Here is a 23,809-nt window from a genome sequence, read left to right on the forward strand (position 1 = left end):
TGGGTTCGAGCCCCGCGTTGGGCTCTGTGCTGACAGCTCAGGGCCTGAAGCCTGCTTCGGATTCTGTGTCTCCCTCTCTCTCTGCACTTCCCCCACTTATGCTGTGCCTCTCTCCTTCAAAAATAAATAAACATCAAAAAAATTAAAAAAAAAAAAAGAAAAAAAAATGAAAACTCACCCAAATTTTAAATACGTATCTCCTAATACTTAAGGCATTAAGGAGTTAATACTTAACTCCTTTTCCTTTTGTTGTTAGCTATTATTCATAATTGCATACGAATAAAGTTTTAAAGGTTACCCCCAAAAGTATTTTTTTTTTAATTTTTTTTTTCAACGTTTTTTATTTATTTTTGGGACAGAGAGAGACAGAGCATGAACGGGGGAGGGGCAGAGAGAGAGGGAGACACAGAATCGGAAACAGGCTCCAGGCTCTGAGCCATCAGCCCAGAGCCTGACGCGGGGCTCGAACCCACGGACCGCGAGATCATGACCTGGCTGAAGTCGGACGCTTAACCGACTGCGCCACCCAGGCGCCCCACCCCCAAAAGTATTTTTAAGTGAGTTTTCTATTATGTACTTATCTATCTATTTATTTTTAGAGCAGAGAAGGAAGGAGGAAAGAGCACGCAAGCAGGGGAGAGGGACAGAAGGAGAGGGAGAGAGAATCTTAAGCATGCTCCACGCTCAGCACAGAGCCTTACGTGGGGCTCGATCCCACAACCCTAGGATCATGACCTGAGCCAAAATCAAGATTCTGATGCTTAACTGACTGAGCCATCCAGGCGTGCCACCCCCAAAAATATTTCTCAATGTATTGTCCAAATTTGAGATATTTTCCTAAAAGATATAATAAATAATCGCTTCTTCCTTTGTCTGGATTTAATGTTTCTCTGGACTTCCCAAGGGCCTAGCTTGGGATCCTACACCTCTGGAATTTGTGGAAATTTTATGGGCTAATTTATGAATTGGAGATTTCTGGTCTGATTTAGCTGTCACTGTTCGACTTACCTCTCTGTGTCCCGTTCTTTCCCTTCTCCCCCATCAGTCACAGGTTATGGCTCAGTCACTGTGGATCCCCTGGTTCCCTGACATTATGGCTGGTTTGGAGATGGCGGTGGGCAGGTATAAGACAGATCACAGCCCCAGGGAGTCAGTATCTTTCAGCTTCCCAGATGCCATTCTGAATTCCCCATTTAGCTATCCACCCCTAGTTAGTGCTACTCTTGAGTCTGTTGAGTCTGTCTAGAAGCTACTGATGTTACCATGGGTTTTATTAACAATGGAGTCTAAACATGGAGTGGAGGGTTCTTTGGGACTCAGTGGTCCACAGAACTCTATTCCTTGCCTGGCCTTGATTCTCTACCTCAAGAAAAGCCTGACCCTGTGGCTCTCATAGCTGCTTACTTGGCCAGTTCTTAGGTATTAACGCAGCACAAGTTATCCAGGCTTCTTTTTATTTTTATTTATTTATATTTATTTTTTAAGTGTGGAGCCCAACATGGGGCTTGAATTCACGACCCTGAGATCAAGACCTGGACACCTGGAACACCTGGGTGGCTCAGTTGGTTAAGCGTTTGACCCTGGCTCAGGTCATGATCTCGCGGTTTGTGAGTTTGAGCTCTGCGTCGGGCTCTGTGCTGACAGCTCAGAGCCTGTAGCCTGCTTCAGATTTTGTGTCTCCCCCTCTCTCTGCCCCTCCCATGCTTGTGCTCTGTCTCTGTTTCTCAATAATAAACAAATTAAAAAAAAAAAAGACCTCCACATTGCCAGTGCAGAGCTCAACGTGGGGCTTGATACCATGAACCACGAGATCATGACATGACTCAAAATCAAGAGTTGGATGCTCAACTGACTGAGCCATACAGGTGCCCCAATTTACCCAGATTTCTGAGCCTAAATTCAGCTTAAATTCTAGTCCTACCTTGGCTGTCTGGCCCTTACCTAACCAGTACTGGGTTACTCCTCTCTATGAGACCCATAGCTTTGGGCCCTGTGGGAGAGAGGAGCCCACTTTACCCTGACAGTACGTGTCAAACAATAGTTCAGAACCTATGTTCCCTAAAGTGTTGACCTTGGCTTGCCAAAGGGATCTCTTAGACATGAGGAAAGGGTGAAATCCTACTTTCTTCACAGCTAAGTATCTTCAAAAAGAGGGCTAATCTTCAGTGTAGTTTTCATAGGCCTTTCCAAGCCTTTTAACCTTCCTTTTTCTAAAATCTACGTGGGACCTTTACGTATAGACTCTTTCCTGGGAAAAAAGTGGCTGTCTAAATGGTGTTCACTATTCCGCCTTTCCCATTTGCTCTTTCCAGCTATCTTGTTCTTCCTCATCTTGTGCTCTCCGAAGTAGCTGGACCATTGAGGAATAAATACAAATCTCATAGCTCATGTTGCAACTGTGCTCTTAGTGCTGTATGTGCTCATAATGCTATGTGCTTCCTGTCATAGCCCTACCCACTATATTACAGTCCCTATCCCTCCACAAACAGTAAGCCCTGTGAGGATCAGGACCGTATCCATATTGTTTATCTCCCCTGTGTCTAGCACAGTGCCTTGTACACAGTGCCTTGTATAGCCTCTAATATATGTATGTGTTCAGAGACCTTAAACTTTACCAAACTCTAATGACTGACCAGAGTTCTCCAAACGTCCCAGCCTTTTCTAATCCCTGATCCAAGAAGACCAGTCTTGCTTTCCCTGTGGGCATGAGTCTGAACTCTTCTGCCTATCTCTTGGTGGTGTTGTATAAACAGTGGTTAAGAGACTCTGGATGGAGTCTCTTGGTTCAAACCAAGACCACTTGGTTCAAATCCTGGCCCTACCACTTACCAGTAATGTCATCTTAGGCAAGTTACCTATCCTGTCTGGGTCATTTTCCTTATAAGTAAAATGAGGATAATGATAGTACCTACCTTATAGTGTTAACATCTATGAAAAATTTAGAATAATGCCTGCCTGTGGTAATGTTTGCTATGGCAATGATGGTGAAATTGTCAGTTTTGTATCTAAGTAAGTTATGATGCAACAGCTCCCCCCCCCCACCTTTTTTTACACCATTTCCCATTCTAATATTTGCAGCTTTTAGTCTAGGATGATCCATTTATCTTAGAATGAACACTAGTTTTGTTGTGGTCCCAGTTTAGGCTTTGCTTGATAAAAAGAATTTACTTTTAAACCCTTTCCCCCCCACTCCTCTTCCTTTCATAGAGTTTAATTCTCAAATAAATGATTTTGCTTTGTTTTGTTTCAAGAAAAAAAAAAAGAAGGAAAATGACAGATTTTTCACCATAAGCTTGTGACCAGGGTTGTTGTGGAGCCTTCCCCTAAAAAGTGCTCTGCCTCTGGTCTCCCATGGGATGGTGGCATAAGGTGATAGTTAAGGTCTGGCTTTGACATCAGAAATGTCTAGCTCTGTGTGCCATTTAATCATGCGACCTTGATAAAAGTACTTATCCTTTTAGAAGCTTGGTATTCTTTTATTTAATACCTACATCATAAAGTTCTAATAAGGATTGAATTAAATAATGTATGCAAAATGTTAGCTCAGTGCCCAGCATATATGTGCTCAATAAATGGTACTTCTTATCATTGCTATTTTTATTAGAGACTGGGATTAGAGGTGGGATGGCGACTATCCCTTGGAGTTCTCCTGTAGATTATTTCAGACAAATGGGGTTTCTACCAACAGGTGGGAATGAAAGTCTTAGGGCTATTATGTTTCTGATTATTTTTCTTTGTCTCCTTTGCAAAGGTTTTAATTTTTCCTCCTCTGGAAGAGAAGATGTAGATGTGAGAACATTAGGAAATGGTAAGATTGCAACAGCATCACTTGACTAGAACTAACTTTCAGACTATCACCCTTCTCAGACAGCAGGTTCACTGTAGTTGCTCAGTTAAAACCAAAGTGCGCAAAGCCCAGAGCTTCTCCCAGTGAGGAGGCTTTGCGAATTATGGAGCTACCTTTATAAATTATATGATTATGTCTTAACAGGAATCATGTGTTCAGAAGCCATCCTTATTGCATACCTATAGGTTCTAAGGGAATTTTATGTGCATTAACAAGGTGGTAACCAAGTTTTTCCAAAAGTTTGATTATTAATTGTTCCATTTGCTAACATTTCAGCAGTACCAGTACAGTTTTCAAAATGCACATCTTCATTTAAAAAGTGATTCTGTTCTCTTAGCCTTCATTTCTCTCATTTTGCATTGTTGCATTACAAGAAAGATGCTGAGAGTTAATAGTCCCTTCCCCTTATGGAATCACAGCTTTTCCATTTCACTAGTGGATTAGGCTAGGAGGATGGATTTCAGCTTGGTATACCTGGGCATTGCTGTGTGTAATAATGTTACCTTTGTGTAACCAAATCAATTAGCAGTTGTTTGGATTTTATTTTGTAATTAACACAGGCTTGTTCATGGACTTTTGGGAGAGCAGTCATTTTCACATGTTGCCTGTCCTGGGGTTTAGCAGCCCCCCAAAAAGCCCCTTGATTCTTTTCACACATTCTTCCCTCCCCCAGATGTAGTCATGTCACTAAACTTTCAGTCCTCTAGAGCTCAACTCGTTTTTTCACACCTCCTAACCCTCTTGCATTGGCCCAAATGTTAACTCCATCAACACGTTTCTGTTTCATGACGGGGTGTGTGCTGCCAGGAAGGCCCTTTGCAATTGAGCTGGTGAATCCTCATAGAGTACATTTCACTTCACAAGAAATTAAGGAACTTCAGCAGGTAAACCACTTCATGACATGGAAATCGTCATGTTTCTGCAACTCTGTAACTGAACTAGAGTTGCTAATTGTTTTTCTTTTTCTGCTACTACAGAAAATTAATAATTCGTCTAACAAAATCCAAGTCCGTGACTTGCAGCTTGTCACAAGGTAAGGGTAGACTCACTGGAGACGAACTCAAAATGGAACTTTTGGTTGTAGGTCATGTATCTGTTAAGGGAATTGTATCCAGAACATATAAAGAACTCTTACAACTCAGTAATATGAAAACAACCCAATTAAAAATGGGGAAGATGATTAAGTGGACATTTCTCCAAAGAGGATACTATGTTTATGCATGAATACATGAAAAAAAAATGCTCAATATCATTTGCCATTAGGGAAGGGCAAGTCAAAACATCAGTGATATCCCACTTTACTCTCACTAGGGTGGCTCACTAGGATGGCTATAATCAGAAAGACAGAAAAAAACAAATGCTGGCAAAGATGTAGAGAAATGGGAACCCTAAGAAATTGCTGTGAGATTATGTGTGGCCACTTTGGAAGACAGTTGGCAGTTTGTCAAAAGGTCAAATGTAGAGTTACCATTATGGCCCAGCAACTCCACTTCTAGATATATACCCACAAGAAATGAAAATGTACACCCACACAAAGACTTGCTCATGAATGTTCATAGTAGCATTATTCATAATAGCAAAAAAGTAGAAACAACCCAAATGTCCATGGGTAACATATGGTATCTCCATACAACAGAATATTATTCGATAATAAAAAGGAATAAAGTACTGATACATGCACCAACATGATGAACCTTGAAAACATTATGAAGTAAAAGAAACCAGACACCACACACCACATATTGTATGCTTCCATTTTATATGAAATATTCAGAGTAGGGAAATCTATGGAGACAAAGTCAATTAGTGGTTGCCGAGGGCTAGGGGAAACAGGAAATGGGAAGGAACTGCAAATAGGGATGGAGTTTCTTTTTTGGGGTGATGAAGTATTCTAAAATTAGATTATGGTGATAGCTACACAACTCTCTAAACATGCTAAAAATCACTGAATCGTACAGTTAAAATGGGAATTGTATGTAAATTTTATCTCGATAAAGCTATTTTTGAAGAAAGGGAAGTTGGGGCAAGGCTTAAGTGTATTTTGTGTGTTTAGACAAACTTTCTTTTCTTGTTTTTGTTTAGAGAGGCAATAGGACATATGAAAGAAGGTGAAGAAGAAAAGACCAAATCCTACAGTGCCTTAATATGGACAAATAAAGCCATACAGAAAAAAGACATTGAATTCCTAAATGACATAAAGGTAGTTAAATGCTCTATTTTTTTTTTTTTTTCTGATTGCCTATAAAATATTTCTTTGTCTTTTAGATTGTTAGTAGCAAGTCATAAAGCATGGGCTTGGGGGAATGTGAGACCTGCTTTCAAATCCTGGCATTGCCATTTACTGGTTGAATGACTGGGCAATTCATCGAACCTGTTTGAGACGCAGCATTGCTAGTGATTGAGATCCTGCCTCTGGGCACAGATTGCTTGGCTGCAAATCCTGAATCTGCATTTCCTAGTTGTGTGACTTTGGACGCGTTGCTTGGCTTCTTTATGCTTTGTTTCCTTCATCTGTAGAATTAGAAGAATGAAATGAGTTGTCATGTGAAGCACTGAGAACAGTATCTGGTACATAGAAAACGTGAGCAATGCTATTATTATACTTGGCCATCCGTAGAAAGGAAATATGAAATAGAATTGTCTAATAGAATTGATGCTAAGATAAAGTGTATAAATAAAATATGTTATAAATTTGTCTTAATGTTTATTTTTGAGGGAGAGAGAGAGAGACAGAATGGAAGTGGGGGAGGGGCAGAGAGAGGGGGAGACAGAATCTGAAGCAGGCTCCGGGCTCCAAGCTGTCAGCACACAGCCCGACACGGGGCTCAAACCCATGAATTGTGAGATCACAACCTGAGCTGAAGTCGGACTCTTAACCAACTGAGCCACTCAGGCGCCCCAACATGTTATAAATTTTTAAGAAGGATAATATATGTACAGCACAAATTTTGGCATGTGCTAGGTTTTCCTTCACATGAGCATACGGCACTGTAGAGGGTCTGCCTGTTCCTTTGCATGTTTCTTCCCACCTATCCCCATCTCTTCCTGTAAGGATAATTTACTCTCAAATGCAAGGAATGAGCATAAATGGATATAGAGGTCTGTATAGTTATCACAACGTTGTTAAAATGGGCAATATTTTGTAATAATCTAGATGACCTACTAGAGGAGACAGACTTCATCTTATGGTTTATCTGTATGATGGACTACTGCTAACCAGCTGTTAGAAATTATGTGGTAGATGACTATTGACAAAGGAAAATGTTCCTGATAAATGCTCAGGGGAAGAAAACAAGCTATAAGAGTATTTATTGGGTGATACATTGTGATTTAAACATACACATGAGAAGGGTGCCTCGGTGACTCAGTCGGTTAAGCATCTGACTTGGGCTCAGGTCATGATCTCATGGTTCATGAGTTCGAGCCCCATGTCGGGCTCTGTGCTGATAGCTCAGAGCCTGGAGCCTGCTTCAGATTCTGTGTCTCCCTCTCTCTCTGCCTTTCCCCCGCTCATGCTCTGTCTGTCTCTCTCCCTCAAAAATAAATAAACATTAAAACATATACATGAGTGTGTGTTTCTGTATACACATATATGCAACTATGTAGAAAACAAATCGTGTGGCAAAAGATACCATAAATAGGATTTCTACTTATGAAAAATGCAAACACCCAATAGAGAAAAATAGACAAAGGATCAAGCAGCTGAAAAAGAGCAACTGCATATGGCCAAGGATCATCTGAAAAGACGTTCCACTTTGGATTAAAGTAACAATAAGACATCACTTTAGTCCTCTGAGACTAGCACCTATTGGTTGGCATGGAGAAGACTAGTTGCATACTTTGTCAGTAGAAATGTAAAGTGTTTAGCCTGTTTTGGAAAATAATGTAGCAGTGATTCTAAAAATTAAAAACGTATTCGTCTTCTACCCAGCACTTCCACTACTGGCAATCTGTCCTGAAGAAATAAAACTCCAGGGCTTAAGGATTTGTGCACAAAGATGTTTACTGACTTTATTCAAAGTGGCAAAATCAACAACAACACAGCTAGAAACAAAGTGAACTTCCTTCAGAAAGGAAATGGCAGGGGCACCTGGGTGGCTCTGTCGATTGAGCGTCTGACTTTGGCTCAGGTCATGATCTCACAGCTCGTGAGTTCGAGCCCTGCGTCAGGCTCTGTGCTGACAGCTCAGAGCCTGGAGCCTGCTTCTGATTCTGTGCCTCCCTCTCTCTCTGCCCCAACCCACTCACATTCTGTCTCTGTCTCTCTCAAAAATAAATAAACGTTAAAAAAATTAAAAAAAAAAAAAAGGAAATGGCAGAGGAAGCTGGAATATTATAAAGTTATTAAAAAAAACTAAAGCAGCATGTGATCCCATTTATGTTATTGTGTGTATATATGCCTAAAATTGTTGGAAAAAAGGATAGAAGTAGGTCCACACCTATGACTCACAGAAACACACATGACATTATGAGAAAGAAAGTGAAGTGCAGAATAATGTTTATAGTATGAATCATTCACCTGTTTAGACACGTTCATCCCTAACACGGGGGTGGGTGTTGACTAGATCACCCCCAGAGGGCCTCCAGATCTTATGTTCCATGAGTCTATATCAAAAGCCGTTTGGTTTTTAGCCCATTATCTGCAGCCTTTAGAATGATAGTTTAGACAGATATTCTTAAGATTAGAAAACAAATTTCTAAACCACTATTTCACCACATATGTAAGTCATTCAGAATTCTGAGGGGAAGATGAACTCATTTAAAAAATAGATTTGGGGCACCTGGATGGCTCAGTTGGTAGAACATGTGACTCTTGATCTTGGGGTCGTGAGTTCAAGCCCCATGTTGGGTATAGAGATTACTTAAAAAAAAAATGCATTCATAGTTTGAAGGTAGCCCTATTCACATCTAATTTAGAAATAATGCTGAATAATGTGAAAGATAATTTTTGTAGGTACAGAGTAAGCAATGAAAGGGTCTATTTTAATGGTTCATAGCTCAAATGGACTGATGGGACTAGCTGACTTCTAATAATTTTTTTGTGTTGGGGTTAAAACTATTTTCAAATATTCCTATTGTCATCAAGAATAGAAAAACTGAGGGGCGCCTGGGTGGCTCAGTTGGTTGAGGTTCTGAGTTCAGCTCAAGTCATGATCTTATAGTTCATGAGTTTGAGCTCTCTGCTGTCAGTACAGAGCCTGCTTTGGATCCTCTGTCTCCCTGTCTCTGCCCCTCCCCTGCTCTTGCTATCTCTCTCTCAAAAATAAATAAACATTAAAAAAAAAAAAATAGAAAAACTGAGTTACTACCCCATTTTGAGAAAAAGTCACTTCAAATTTACTATTTGTCTCTTCTTTTTTGTTTTTTTCATATTTATTTATTTATTTATTTGTTTGTTTATTTATTTATTTTTAAAAATTTACATCCAAGTTAGTTAGCATATAGTGCAACAGTGATTTCAGGAGTAGATTCCTTAATGCCCCTCACCCATTTAGCCCATCCCCCCCCCAACCCCTCCAGTAACTCTCTGTTTGTTCTCCATATTATGTTTTGTCCCCCTCCCTGTTTTTATATTGTTTTTGCTTCCTTTCCCTTGTGTTCATCTGTTCTGTGTCTTAAAGTCCTCATATGAGTGAAGTCATATATTTGTCTTTGTCTGACTGACTAATTTCGCTTAGCATAATACCCTCTAGTTCCATCCATGTAGTTGCAAATGGCAAGATTTCATTCTTTTTGATTGCTGAGTAATACTACATTGTATATATATACCACATCTTCTTTATCCATTTATCCATCGATGGACAGTTGGGCTCTTTCCATACTTTGGCTATTGTTGATAGTGCTGCTATAAACATTGGGGTGCATGTGTCCCTTCAAAACAGCATCCCTGTATCCCTTGGATAAATACCTAGTAGTGCAATTGCTGGGTCGTAGGGTAGTTTTATTTTTAATTTTTTGAGGAACCTCCATACTGTTTTCCAGAGTGGCTGCACCAGCTTGCATTCCCACCAGTAATGCAAAAGAGATCCTCTTTCTCCTCATCCTCGCCAACATCTGTTGTTGCCTGAGTTGTTCGTGTTAGCCATTCTGACAGGTGGGAGGTGGTATCTCATTGTGGTTTTGATTGGTATTTCCCTGATGATGAGTGATGTTGAGCATTTTTTCATGTGTCGGTTGGCCATCTGGATGTCTTCTTTGGAGAAGTGTCTATTCATGTCCTTTGCCTATTTCTTACTGGATTATTTGTTTTTTGGGTGTTGAGTTTGATAGGTTCTTTATAGATTTTGGATACCAAGCCTTTATCTGATATTTCATTTGCAAATATCTTCTCCCATTCCGTCAGCTGCCTTTTAGTTTTGCTGATTGTTTCCTTTGCTGTCCAGAAGCTTTTTATTTTGATGAGGTCCCAATAGTTCATGTTTGCTTTGTTTCCCTTGCCTCCAAAGACGTGTTGAGTAAGAAGATGCTGCGGCCAAGATCAGAGAGGTTTTTGCCTGCTTTCTCCTCAAGGATTTTGATGGCTTCCTGTCTTACATTTAGGTCTTTCATCCATTTTGAGTTTATTTTTTGTGTATGGTGTAAGAAAGTGGTCCAGGTTCATTCTTCTGCATGTCGCTGTCCAGTTTTCCCAGCACCACTTGCTGAAGAGACTGTGTTTATTCCACTGGATATTCTTTCCTGCTTTGTCAAAGATTAGTTGGCCATATGTTTGTGGGTCCATTGCTGGGTTCTCTATTCTGTTCCATTGATCTGAGTGTCTGTTCTTGTACCAGTACCATACTGTCTTGATGATTACAGCTTTCTAATACAGCTTGAAGTCTGTTGTCTCTTCTTTTTTAAGAGTATTCTATTTCTAAGGAAAAAAAAAGTTGTTTGCGTATGTGTCTGTATTTCTGAAAATTCATCAGAATGGGGCCAGAAGAATGCAATGTTAAAGTAAATAGTTTCCTTTTGTCTACTGAAAACAAGCAGACACAAAACACACAGGAGTGTGTGCTGAACGAGTGTTATATTGGAAGCAGTGGTGGGTCTCCCAGCTCAGTCAGTACTTCCATTGACTAGGACTGGGAGTGAGTACTAGTACAGGGAGAGGAGCATTCTTTAGTCACTCATTTAAAGGCCAGTTATTTCTGTATTCTACAGTGAAGGCTGTATCTGTACAGATTCCTTAACAGTTCAGCCATGTCCTTTTTTTTGTCTCTTTGGCCGGAGAAATGTCAGACCTTATGTAGACAGCATATCTCAGCAGAACAACATGCTTCTAAATCCAAGAATTATGGAATCATAAAACCTACAAGTTAGGAGGGGCCATTGACTCACTGCTATGATCAAAACAGTCACACCATTTCAAGTGTAGTCTTTGTCAGAACTTGCTCTTTCTTTCTGGGTGGAAAACTTGATAGAGGGGAGACCAGACAGAAATCTTTGTTCTCTTAGCATGGCTTCAGGCACTCCCAAGTCGTATAAATTAGGAAGGAGTTGTTCCAACAAGAAATGGCAGAGGATTCAAAGTTCTCATGAACCTACATTTCTGGTTATATCCAATATCTATTTTTAAAACTTAGATTTAGTTGACCTTTTACAATTTTAATCTCTATTTCTTATTTTATGTCTTGTGACAAAAGGAAATCTCTGAAGAAAAACAAGGCTGTGCCCCTAAAAAATCTAAATTGTCAAAAGCATGTAGTATTGTTATTCTCAAGTAACTTGAACTGGGCTTACAAATACTGAGAGGTCTTGATTTATTGTACACACTTCTTTGTAGTTATTATATTGAAAATACTACCCTAAACAGTGATGTAACTTAATTTTCCAGATACATCTTTTCATATAACCAAAAAAAAAATAACCTAGTGAGTAGGTATATGGTTGTCCTTCAAACTTGCACACTGCCCATACACACAAGTGATGCCAAGGTCTCACCTTCTACAGAAAGCCATTTCTCACCTCAGCCATTCACCCCACTGTTAAATCATCTGTTGGGTCAGGGGAAAAAAAGGTAAGAACAGATCTTCTAGAAGAGCTCTGTTAAAGTAAAGGATAGACTAGAACTCTGGGGTCCTAATCAATTTGTTAAATATTAGAGTAAAAGAGACCTTGGGGATCATTTACTTCAAAGCCTTTAAAAAAAAATGTTTATTCATTTATTTTTGAGAGACAGAGCACAAGTGCACACAAGCAGGGGAGGGGCAGAAAGAGAGAGAAAGAGAGAGAGAATTCTCAGCCAGCTCCGAGCTGTCAACACAGAGCCCAGTGTGGGTCTAGATCCCACCAACTGTGAGATCATGACCAAAAGCGGAAATCAAGAGTTGGAGGCTTAACTGACTGAACCACCCAGGTGCCCCATCCAAATCCTTTTTTAATGGCATACGGAGGCCCAGAAAATGAGTAACTATGGACTAGGTTATGAGAAGTTCCACAGAGCCTGAACCTTTGGAGGTACGATTTATTATAGTACCAGTATCTACCCTGACAGTGATAGATGGGGTCCACCAAAGAAGACCTCTGTGGTGAGCCATGGATGACAAAGGAGACACTGAGACGGGCTTCCCCGGGTGCCCTGGGAGCAAAGCTGACTCCATGGTTGTGTAACATATCCTCCTCTAGGACTTAAAGATTGACCAGAAAACACCCCTCCGAGTCCTGCATCGGAGGCCCTTGGCTGTGAGAACTCGCATCATTCACTCCATGGAGACGCGCTATGTGGATGAACATCACTTCCACCTCTACCTGAAGACTCAAGCTGGCACGTATCCTTTTGCCTTTCGCCCAGCAGTAATCTAAGCGGAACCTTAGTGGAAGAGTTCACGCTGCCCCAGAAGATAGGTTCAACTTGATCTAGGAACAATTAGGGTAAGGATTAGGTTGGAGAAAAATTCTGTTTTGGGGTGTGTGTGTGTGGGGGGGTCCCATTTAATTTGTATTTTTCAAAATGACTTTTTAAACCATGAGTCAGCAGCCAATAGAGTGTGAACCTTAAAATAGTCACAGTGTCTCACACAATGCCCACTGCATAGTAAGTACTCAGGAAACAGTTCTGATTGATTCATTTATTGATTTGTGTCTTCATAACATTTTGCAAGTCGCGTTTTCATAACGACATTTGGGTCCTTTCAGTATTTGCAGCATTTGCCCCAGATTATTAAACACTGATAGTAGATGGGAGTGGCCCTACTTTACATACTGATCTACACTTTATTTGCCCACTGGCCCAAAACAAGAGAACAGTCCACAAATGATCACTTCTTCATATTGGGCTCTGCCTTGTATGGTTTTGTATTAACCCTGAGCTGCTGGTTAAAATACATCTGGCAGTTGCCTTAGTCCTAGCTCTAGTTTACTTTTCAAAAGTGCTCCTAATATTTGTGTGTTTGTTTTTTGTTTTTATATTATTTAGTGATCCAATAGTATGAAGTGATAAAATACTTAACTAGAATAAAACTAATGATCTACTTATGGATCGAAGGCAAAAAAAAAAAAGTTATTTTAATCACCAACTAGCATTGTCACCATATTGCTGTAATTAGTCTGTCTCTCTTTCCCCACCAACCTCCTCCCGCACCCTGCCCCTTGACATCCCAGAAGCAACCAGAATTTGCAAAGGTGAAATAGGTGTATGTTATTTACTCTTAAAATCTTTTCAACTTTTGGTTTAGATCGAGGGATTGATCTGTTGAGAAGACAGCAGGCAGACCTTTGTAATTCTGTTGTTTGGAGCACATTTGCCTACTGTAGATGGAATGTCAAAGAAATCACTTCTTTTTTGTTGTTGTTGTTCCCACTCTTTTTACCTAATTCCAGTTTAGGTGTAGTGTGCTCAGGTGAAATGCAGTGGTCTTTTGAAGAAACAAGTATCTTTTCAATCTTACTAAAACGTTTTTAGGACTAGCCATGTACCTGAATTTAAGGGATTAGCCAAGAAAGACTACTTGGTAAAGCTTTAGATACCATGTGGTTATACACAGAAGTATGTGGATTTTTCACATACATTGCTCAGTACACTGAACTAGTTCATTTGACTTATACCTCATCCTTCTGGATATGAATAAGAACATTCTGGCCCTTCCAGTTGGTTATTCTGGGGCTTTTTGGTCATGTCCCCTCATCATTGCTCCTCAGAAGTAGCATTCTCTAAAGAAAGTGAGAGAAAAAGAATTATAACTGTTATGTAATTATGCATTTAGTAAAGAAGGCAGTTACTAGATAATTATATGTCTTATCCTTGAGTCAAAACATTTGGTGAAAGTAGAGTGAATAAACTTTCAGAAAGTGAGGACATCATATCAGCATGTTAATGGTGGAAGTGTTTTATCATCTAAGAATAAACTTACTTTTCCTATTCAAATTATATCAAGTTTTTATACTAAGTGCTGGTTTATAGAACACAACATAACACTAAATGAGTTTTTACTGAATGCTAGCAAAATTGTATCTTTCAGATAAATATTTTCAAGCCTGTAGTAGAGTCCTGTGTAAGGAATATTAATATAATCTTAATAAGTAATTCTAGGATTAACCATTGACTTCAAAATTCGAAGACCTATGAGGGAAACACAAAATTGCCCCTTTAAAAGAAGAATTAACCTAATTCTCTTGTTAACCATGCAAGAGTTGCAAACAAGAACTTAGGTCCTTTGATAATCCTTCTGAAGGACCTTTCTCAAGACTAAATTAGTATTCTCATTGTCCCTCCCATCCTACTCCTATTGTGTCACTGGGTCACATTACCAGGAAAGCCATCATCGAGGTTACTCTGTGTGTGACCCTGTGGAAACTTATCATTTGGCAGATGCCAGCTGACATTATTGAAAAATGAGGCCAAAAAGATGACAAAATGGAATTTGTGGCAGAGAAAAAATAGCTAAGGTTTTGTTTTACTTAGTATTGAACTACAGTTAACTTAAAAAAATCCATATCCATGGGTCCCTGGGTGGTTCAGTCAGTTAAGCGTCCAACTCTTGATTTTGGCTCAGGTCATGATCTCACAGTTTGTGAGTTCAGGCCCCGCCTGGGGCTCGCATTGACAGCACAGAGCCTGCTTGGGATTCTCTCTCTCCTCTCTTTTTGTCCCTTACCCTGCTCGTGTGCATGCGCATGCACACACACTCTCTCTCAAAATAAATAAATAAACTTAAAAAAAATGTACATCCAGGGTCACCTGGCCCACTCAGTCAATGAAGTGTGCGACTCTTGATCTTGGGTTTGTGGGTTCAAGCTCTACACTGAGTGTAGAGATTACTTGAAACAAACAAACAAACAAAACTAAAAAAAAAAAAAAAAAATTCCATAGCTAAACTTTGGCACTTGGAGGTAAACTAAAGAAAAAAAGAAAGTCATGACTTTTAGTGCTGAGTCCTGCTGTTGGCTTCCAGGCTGGTGGGAACCAGTTTGCCAGAGCTTCTTTTCTTCTTTTTTTTAATTTTTTTTTTTTTTTTTTAACATTTATTTATTTTTGAGAGACAGAGACAGAGTGCGAGCAGGGGAGGGGCAGAGTGAGAGGGAGACACAGAATTGGAAGCAGGCTCCGGGCTCCGGGCTCCAAGCTGTCAGCACATAGCCCGACACGGGACTCGAACCCACAAACTGTGGGATCATGATCTGAGCTGAAGCTGGACGCTCAACCGACTGAGCCACCCAGGTGCCCCCAGAGCTTATTTTCTAAGACACACATCACTGGTCACAGCTCGGAAATAACCTCACCCTTGTAACATTTCTGCTTTTGTCTGTCCTTTCCCTTTTACCTATCAAATCTCACCAAACAGTTGGTGCTGCATAGCTATCTCCATTGTTTCCTTAAACAAATCCCAGCTACATTAAAGAGTTTGTACATGGAGACTTTGGGAGAACCAAGCCGAACATTGGCTCTCTAATGAATATGACTGCAGACATTCTTGAGCTGGATGTTGAGGTAAACCATTTTATTGTGGAAATGCCTGTTTGTACATTGAATTCAACAAAGTTCTGCTTTTTTGGGGGGGGGGGGGTGGGCATTAAGCCAAACAGGTACCTATCTCCATTCACCGTAATAGGTATTTGAAAATAGTCAAAATCTCACAGTAGCATTGTATTGCAGGGAGGGACTCTTTGGAATTTTTATCTTTTTAAAAAATACAAGGTCTCATTTGTGATTTTTGCAAATATATAGCTAATTTGCTAACCAAGTTGCTTTACATGTGGCATGAGATCTTAAACCCTTAAACGGAGTGAGGAAATGATGCTTAAGAGCCCTTCGTATGTCCTTTGGACTCTAGAGAGTTAATTCCCATACCTGTTTTGTTTCAGGAGTTTCAGATTGCTCAGAAACATACATTCAGGACAGGGATAGAAAATGAGATGAGCCAACAATTATTTATAAAAGCAGTTCTGTAAGGGACCTCTATGATATGGTACAAATTCTCTGCTCTAAGTCTGAATTGAAACAAGGTTAAATTCTTAAGTATTTAGAGGAGTGGCATGAATAGGTCGTTCAGGAAATTCTCCGTAAGTATTTTTTCTCATTTGAGCATCAGTAGGTATTGAGTCACAAGTTGTGTCTCTGACAAATACCTGTTGAGGAAGGTGGTCCCTCTCCCAACCCACCCCCCAACAAAAACAATTTTAGGAGGCTAGCATTATGCACCTGGGATTGATGTTATAAAAAGAAGTGGGTATAACTGCCTAGTGTGAAAACATCTACGGTAATCACATGATCACTGGAGCATTAATACCTTACTGGCAGTTTTCTTCAGAGCTTTCAGATTAGATTTTATACAGCTCCTGCAGTATAGCCAGTGACAGCACCTTCAAGGTTGCAGGGAGCCTTCTCATGAGACTTATTTTGAGGAAGACAACCTTTAGTTGAAGAAAATCTCAACTGCATTCATCTTCCTTGATTTCAGTTCTTAGAACAGTTTAGGAATATCAGAGTCACGGGCCAATGTTCCTCATCCCTGTTTGTCCATTGGAATCACCTAGGGAGCTTTTGAAACCTCTCCTGCTTTCAACACATACAAGATCATGGTCTGAAATGTTTAGTTTTCAGGCATGAGAGACAACCCATGAACTAATATATGGGTGTTAAGTACATGGCTGTGTTCTGAAACAGAACCAAAATATCTTGGGATTTCTAAAAAATACACACACACATACACACACACCCAATTTTCCTGATTCTGGTAGTAACTTGTAGATTAATTTAAAAAAATCATGTCTAGTAAATCATACTGGGTTTTAAAATTTAAGTCTCAAAAACAAAACAAAACAAAACAAGACATGGGTACAGTGGATTTTTTTTAACTTTTCTCTCAAATTAGGCCCTCTAGGGTAGTTAAGACAAGGTGTAATTTCATACTTGTAAAGCCTAGGAAGTGATTGCTTATGTGGAGAAAAAATTGTCTGCTACTGTAATTTCACTATGACTTAAAGGTTTTGTTCTAGAAGAGCCAAACCAGGTGAGTAGAGATAGATAAATTTGATTTTTCAAGAAACAAAACTTCTGAAATGATACTCAGTGATCATTTATTCTTTTCTAGTTCCAGGCGCTCTTTCATATTCATTTATTTTTCATTTGGTTGCTAGGTTACAAATAACACTATAAGTGTATAAACTGCTTGAGTATTTGTTAAATGCAAGATGGGAAAATGAAAATGATCTGAAGAGTAAAATTTGCTGAGACTTCCGAGGGAAAGTTGGTCTTGCTCCCTGAGTTTGTTTGCTACTTTACCCATAAATAACATTTAGAAAATTTAGAGGTACTCTAGTCTCTTACTGTTCAAAGGTACAGTTAATAACTGGCTGATAATCAAATACTCTATGAATTCAGAAACAGACCTTGGGCCCAAGAATCTCAAGGCCTCATGTGGATTTTAGAGTGTTGAACTGTGGTATTTAATGACTGTTCTTCAAATGCAGTTTCTTCTGTTGTGTTATATTAACACTATTAAGTTTAGAAGCATTATCAGCAAATGCTTACTGGAACAGTAATGTTTTAATGTCTTGTTTTCTTCCTTCTAGTCTGTAGATGTTGACTGGCCCCCTGCTCTGAATGACTAGCTTTCAAACTTGGAAACACAGAGTAGGGTTTTCGTGGCACGATGTGGACATCCGTTCAGCATACACTGTATGATGGCTGTTTACTCACCATAACAGTGTCTTGGAAACCATTTGGATCATGTTGATCTATATATTTTAACATTTGTTGTAACATCTCAGGATCTATATATGTGTATATTTTGTGTTAAATGTTCTAAGGATATCTTATGATTTTTCTTGTTCCCTCTCCAACCCCCACAAGCCAAACTATGAATAATGGAAACATTCTCTTAATTATTCCATTTAGAGAAGTACACAAACAGGATGCATTCTGATAATCTGAGAAGCTAGAATTTCTTTCAGCACAATTTCCCTGCACAAGACATACCACCTTCAAAATCATGTTCTAAATTTGTTAAATGATCTTGACAAAAGATCTAGATTGATACACAGGACAGTATCCTATAATATCCTAAGATATCAAATGTAAATCTGACATCATTAATATTTTTCCCGGTAAACTTCAAGCAAGCCGTTGTCAACAGAAGTACTCTTTGGTATAATCTGTCACAAATCTTAATGACTTCAAGTTACTATTTTGACAACCTAAAAAAATCAATACCTTTCCTGGGGAGGGAAAGTGAAACTTAGGAATTGAGGTGTACCCTGGTAAGAGACTTCCATAAATCTTTTAAATAAGGAGACACAAGTGCCTTCAGTAATTTCAAACCCAGGGATAAGATTTTGAAAAATTAAGATTGCTAAACAATCTGATAAACAATCAGAGTGCTTCAATATATTATCCAATTTCACACATTTGCATCAAGTGGATAGGATTTTATCATTTCCATTTTATAAATATGAAAACCAAAGAATGAAAGTTAAATGATTTGTCTAAAATTGTTAGTTACTTCCTTAGGAGGGGCTAAAACTGAAGTGTCCTGGTCTTTAAGGTCCTTTCTTAATAAACCTTGTTATTGAGCACCCACTGTGTAAAGGAGGCACCTGAGAATGTCATTTAAATGTACTAACCATGAGAATTGACTTTTAGAATTCAGATGCCAAATCAAGGAGCTTACCAAAAAAATAGCCCAAGTATATTTCATATGATCTCATATGATGACCATTTGTTAGTAAGTTGGTACTATGAAGAGAGAACAGGAAATAAGCCAAACCTAAAGAAAATGGATGGGTCATTAAGAGGAATGTTTCAGCAATCTCATTAAAATTTGAGATTTAAGTATAATTTGTCACCCTGATTCAACTATCTGAGCTTATTTTAAAACACATGTGACTTGGATGGTATTGGATTATTGTTTTCCATCTCTTCATTAAGCCTACTTCATAGATACCAAGATGTATTATTCATTTTAGAAATCAGGAAAATTATTTAATTGACATGAAGTTCCGTATGTGAATACTAGCAAAAACTTTTTTCACTATTTTCAATGCCAGAAAGTGAGAAAGGGATAATGGAAATAAACTTCTGATAAACAGGTAAGAAATTTTGTGTGTTTCTCCATTTCTGGGGAAGTTTTGCCACAAAAGATTTAAATAATTTGGGAGATAGTCTTTTGCATGTTTCTTGTGGCTCAGCCTTGAATTTAGTGGAATCTCCAAACTGGAAAAATTAAGAACTTCCTTAACAGATTTCTATTTCTTAAATTTCTATTCCTGACATGCAAAGTTTTAAGCAAAAACATTAGCTGTTTATACTTTATTTATTCCATATGTTCATATATTATGAGACACAGGTTGTTAAAAGTTAACGTTAGGTCTTTGTGTTATGCAGAGCTGGGAATATTAAGTAATGAGTGCTATAGTTTCACTTTTGCCCATGTAAAATTATTTTTAGTTTTGTGATCTCCCCTCATAGCTTTGTTTAAATGAAGTCTTTAATAACACTTAAAGAAAGGGCCTATTGTACTTCTTAGTATTTCTTTGTTCCAAATACAGTCTGTGATTTAGTTGAGGAAAAACAACTCTGAATACCTGGAAAAGAAAAAAAGAAAAAAAAAATATCCCAAGTAAGGTAACTGGTGACATTAACAAGTTATATGAAATAAACTTGGAAGTTAAATTTCCATTTCCAAAGAGAAAAACATTTTACTTAGGCTGATCTTTTCTTTTGGATCTTTATCCTTGATTATTAAGCCCACATAAAGAGAATGAGCTTTGACACAAGCTTTTTGGATTTTCTGAAATGGTACCCCCCTCCTTTTTTTTTTTTTAAGTTTTTTTATTTTGAGAGAGAGAAAGTACATACGGGAGGGGCAGAGAGAGAGGGAGAGAGAGAGAGAATCCCAAGCAGGCTCTGAACTGTTAGCACAGAGCCTGACATGGGGCTCAAACTCACGAACTGTGAGATCATGACCTGAGCAGAAATCAGGAGTCAAATGCTTAAGTGACTGAGCCCCCTAGGTGCTGCTTTTTTTATTATGGAGAAAAAAAAAATACCGCTTTTATGATATTCATTTATTTTCATTTTGAAATAATTTCAAATTTACAGGAAAGTTGCAAGAAAAGTACAAAGAACCTTTTCCCCCTAAACCATTGAGCCAGTGATGCTTCATCACCCTGAATACTTTAGTGTGTAATTTCTACAAACAAGGACATTCTTCTTCGCCACAACAGAACCATCAACTCAGAAGTTCACATAGATACTACGACTGCGTAATCCACAGACCCCACTTAAGTCTCACCAGTTGTCCCAACAGTGACTTTCACGGGCAAGGGATCACACTTTGCATGTAACTGTTACGTTCCTTTAATCTCCACTAATCTGAAAAGTTTGTCTTTCCTTGACTTTCATTACTTTAATATTTTTGAAGATTTCAGGTCAGTTATTTTGTAGATTGCTCCTACATCTGGGTTTGCTTGATGTTTCCTTATTATTAGACTCAGGTTGTACCTTCCTCGCAAGAGTACCATAGGAGATATTATCTTCTTGCATCTTATCAGGTATTCTACAATTTTGATTTGTGCAGTTGCTGACAACTGGATTTTAATCACTTAATGAAGGTAGTGTCTGCCAGGCTCCTCCACTTTTATAGTTACTCTTTTTTCCCTTTAATTAATGTGTATCTTATAAGGAGATCATCACACTTTCATCTATTAATTTTAGCATTTACTGAAGATTTGTCAAATACTGATTTTCTAATTCCACCGTTCCTTTTACATTTCTTGGTTACCATTCCACTGAAAGGTAGAAGTTTCCCTTCTTGTGGATTTGTGGCTTCCTGTTTTATTTGACGGGTTATAATTTGTTACTTACGAATGCAAATGCATACACGCACAAACACATTACTTTACACATATTGAAAATTGGGAGTTATATACCAGTACTTCCAATTCCAACCTTATTCTAGTTTTTTCCCTTTTCATATTTGTAATACCTTTCTCTGACAGAAATCTGGCTCCCATTAGCCTTATTTATTTACTTGATAGATCAGTCCCCCTCCTAAATAACCAATCTATTTCTTATTCCAGATCCCAGAAAGTCCCCTCTCTACCACCCTCAAATGTTCTCCTTCAGCTCCACCCAGCAGTCCCACACTGGGGCACCACCTTTGCCTCCTGTGGCAAAGTACTTACCTGTACCTTGCTCAGAATAAGTGAATGACTTTTGTCCTGAATTATACAGGAAGGGAGAGAGGCAGGAAATAAGTCAGGAAGGCAGAAAATGAAAATCTTTTAAAAATGCATTTTAGTACTCTACAGAAATTATCATTTCACAGAACAGTTACATATGCAGGTATATTCAGATATAGCTTTCCATAAAAATGCCTAATGTTTCTAAGCAACCCAACTACCTTTCCCAAGGAGGATGCTATAAATAACAAAATCTCATCAATAGTTTAAGTCAAATGACAACACAACAAAATTTTAAGTCTTTGAGTTTTTTCCATTTATTACCATGAAAAAAAAATCACTGTATACAAAGATATTACAAAGGTAATAAAATATTCTGTACAACAAAAAGCATCTTGACATTTTACAAATGATTACATCTTGATGTGACATTTAACATAAATAATTGAATACCTGAGAACTTAACAAAAACCACTTTTTACAGTGCCTTCAAATTTCTTAGAGCCCCTAAGAAGGGTAATTCATTAGTTAACACCATTTTTAAGTACATTCTTTTAAAGTCATTTTATTATTTTTTGAGAAAGCAAAAGAGAGCACAAGCAGGGGAGGGGCAGAGGGAAAGAGAATCTTAGGTAGGCTCCATGCTCAACATGGAGCTTGACGTGGGGCTCGATCCCATGGTGCTGGGATCATTCCCAGAACCAAAATCAAGAGTCAGATGCTCAACCTACCGAGCCACCCAGGTGCCCCTTTAATGCAGTCTTTTAAAACATAAAACATATAAAGGGTTCGTCTAGACATGGTACTTCCCAATGAAGTCTCCTGAGACTAAATTCCGTAAGTAGATCCCCAAATACTCCCATCTTCTCTATTACTACATTTTATGCAAAGCTACACTGTTTTGATTATGTAATAAGAAAAACAGCCACGATGTTTACTTTTATCAAAAACACATTTTATTTACTCTGCTGATATCCCTGAAAACTCGATTTACTGAAGCACCATTATTTACTAATTATTATTACTGTTCACACATAACTATTTAAGGAAAAATTTTTAATTCTTTCAATTCTTTAAAATTTTAAGATTCTTTAAATTTTTGAAAGTCCAATCGTAAACTGAAGTGGAAATGAGTGGTAAGTGACAAATGATAAATTCTACCCCCTCTAAATAATTACTAGCAGGTGGTATTTTTTCCTAAAGCTATAGACATTTCGAAATGAAACATATTTAGAAAATCTTTAGGAGAAATGAATGTTTAAAATTTTTATCTGTGTTTTATTTATTAGTGACAGTAGTGGGGACATAAAGGTTTTTTCTTAACCTATACTTTTGTATCATGAAAAAAATTACAATTACTTTTGAAATTCAATCTTATCCAATGATTTTAAGTCTGTGCTTTAAATTCTGCTAAGATGTATTAGTTAAAATAGCAATTTGACTAAATCTTAGACAAAGGCATAAGATCAGACACAGACCATATATTTCACTCTCATTAGCTGCCCACTCCTGGGCTTATGTTAAATAGCATGAAATTTTTTATTCTGTGTGCTACGAAAAGCATCCTAATTTTGCCCTTTTCATACTCAACCCCTGGGGGGGCGGGGTGGGGAAACGATCAGAAATCTTTCAGTGGCAACTTCGTTAGCTATGATGAGGCTCCCTTGTAGGAAGATAGTGCTACAACTCCCAACTCATAATCAACTTTGGCAAATAAATTAAGGATCCTAGAATTTCAGAACTGGAAATGATCTTAGGTTTGCTATATAATAGAATATAGTAGAAAATGGTTCTGTTAAAAGTAAGGCCAAATGAACAGCCTCCAGATCTGGGCACAACAGATGGTCATTCTAAAGAGAAACCCATCTCAGGGTTCCTGCTAAGGAATCTACTCCATAGTTCTCACTCTGCCATATATTAGACAGAAGGAATGTCTGGATTTAGAGATTATTCAGGGCCACAGGATACACATAGATGTTGGTTTATTAATATTTCATTAGCACTACTTAGTTTCTTGTGCATTATTTTATTTAATACAACACATCTTGTGAGGTAGGTAAAGAAGGTATTATCTGCATTTTATATCTGAAGAGAGGCCCACAGAAGGCATGATTTGTTAAATATTGCATAACCTGTAAGTTGCAGAGCTGAAAATTCACACCTAGATGTTCCGACAAAAAAAGTCCCTACTCTTTCCATTTTCCCAAGCTATTTAACATCACGTGGCAATTTCTTTAATCCCCTATTATATAACAAGTTATTGGGCACTACCGGGCAGCCTAGATCACCAATTCCAAGTCTCTCTTAACATGGACAAATTTTTTTCTGAAACATTAGGTTTAAAACTGACAACCCAGCTTT

General features: G+C 38.4%; 1 protein-coding gene across 3 annotated transcripts in view; it reads left to right on the forward strand.

Moving 5' to 3' along the window:
- PUS10 (pseudouridine synthase 10) overlaps nt 1-19,212 on the forward strand; it is a 71,596-nt gene extending 52,384 nt beyond the window's left edge. For 2 of the 3 annotated variants that reach the window (XM_086701038.1, XM_025932315.2), the window contains exons 12-18: nt 3,752-3,808; nt 4,655-4,731; nt 4,825-4,880; nt 5,930-6,047; nt 12,455-12,597; nt 15,656-15,755; nt 17,840-19,212. In XM_086701038.1, the coding sequence (XP_086557164.1) occupies nt 3,752-3,808; nt 4,655-4,731; nt 4,825-4,880; nt 5,930-6,047; nt 12,455-12,597; nt 15,656-15,755; nt 17,840-17,878 (590 nt within the window). In that variant the 3' untranslated portion in view covers nt 17,879-19,212. Of the gene's footprint in view, nt 1-3,751; nt 3,809-4,654; nt 4,732-4,824; nt 4,881-5,929; nt 6,048-12,454; nt 12,701-15,609; nt 15,756-17,839 lie in introns of those variants that run through there. The other variant, XR_015249201.1, reaches the window with a different exon arrangement.
- Nucleotides 19,213-23,809: the final 4,597 nt, after the last annotated feature.

This window comes from Puma concolor, chromosome A3, assembly GCF_028749965.1.
Source record: "Puma concolor isolate L17-30 chromosome A3, mPumCon1.1.hap2, whole genome shotgun sequence".
In the NCBI taxonomy this organism is placed as follows: domain Eukaryota; kingdom Metazoa; phylum Chordata; class Mammalia; order Carnivora; family Felidae; genus Puma; species Puma concolor.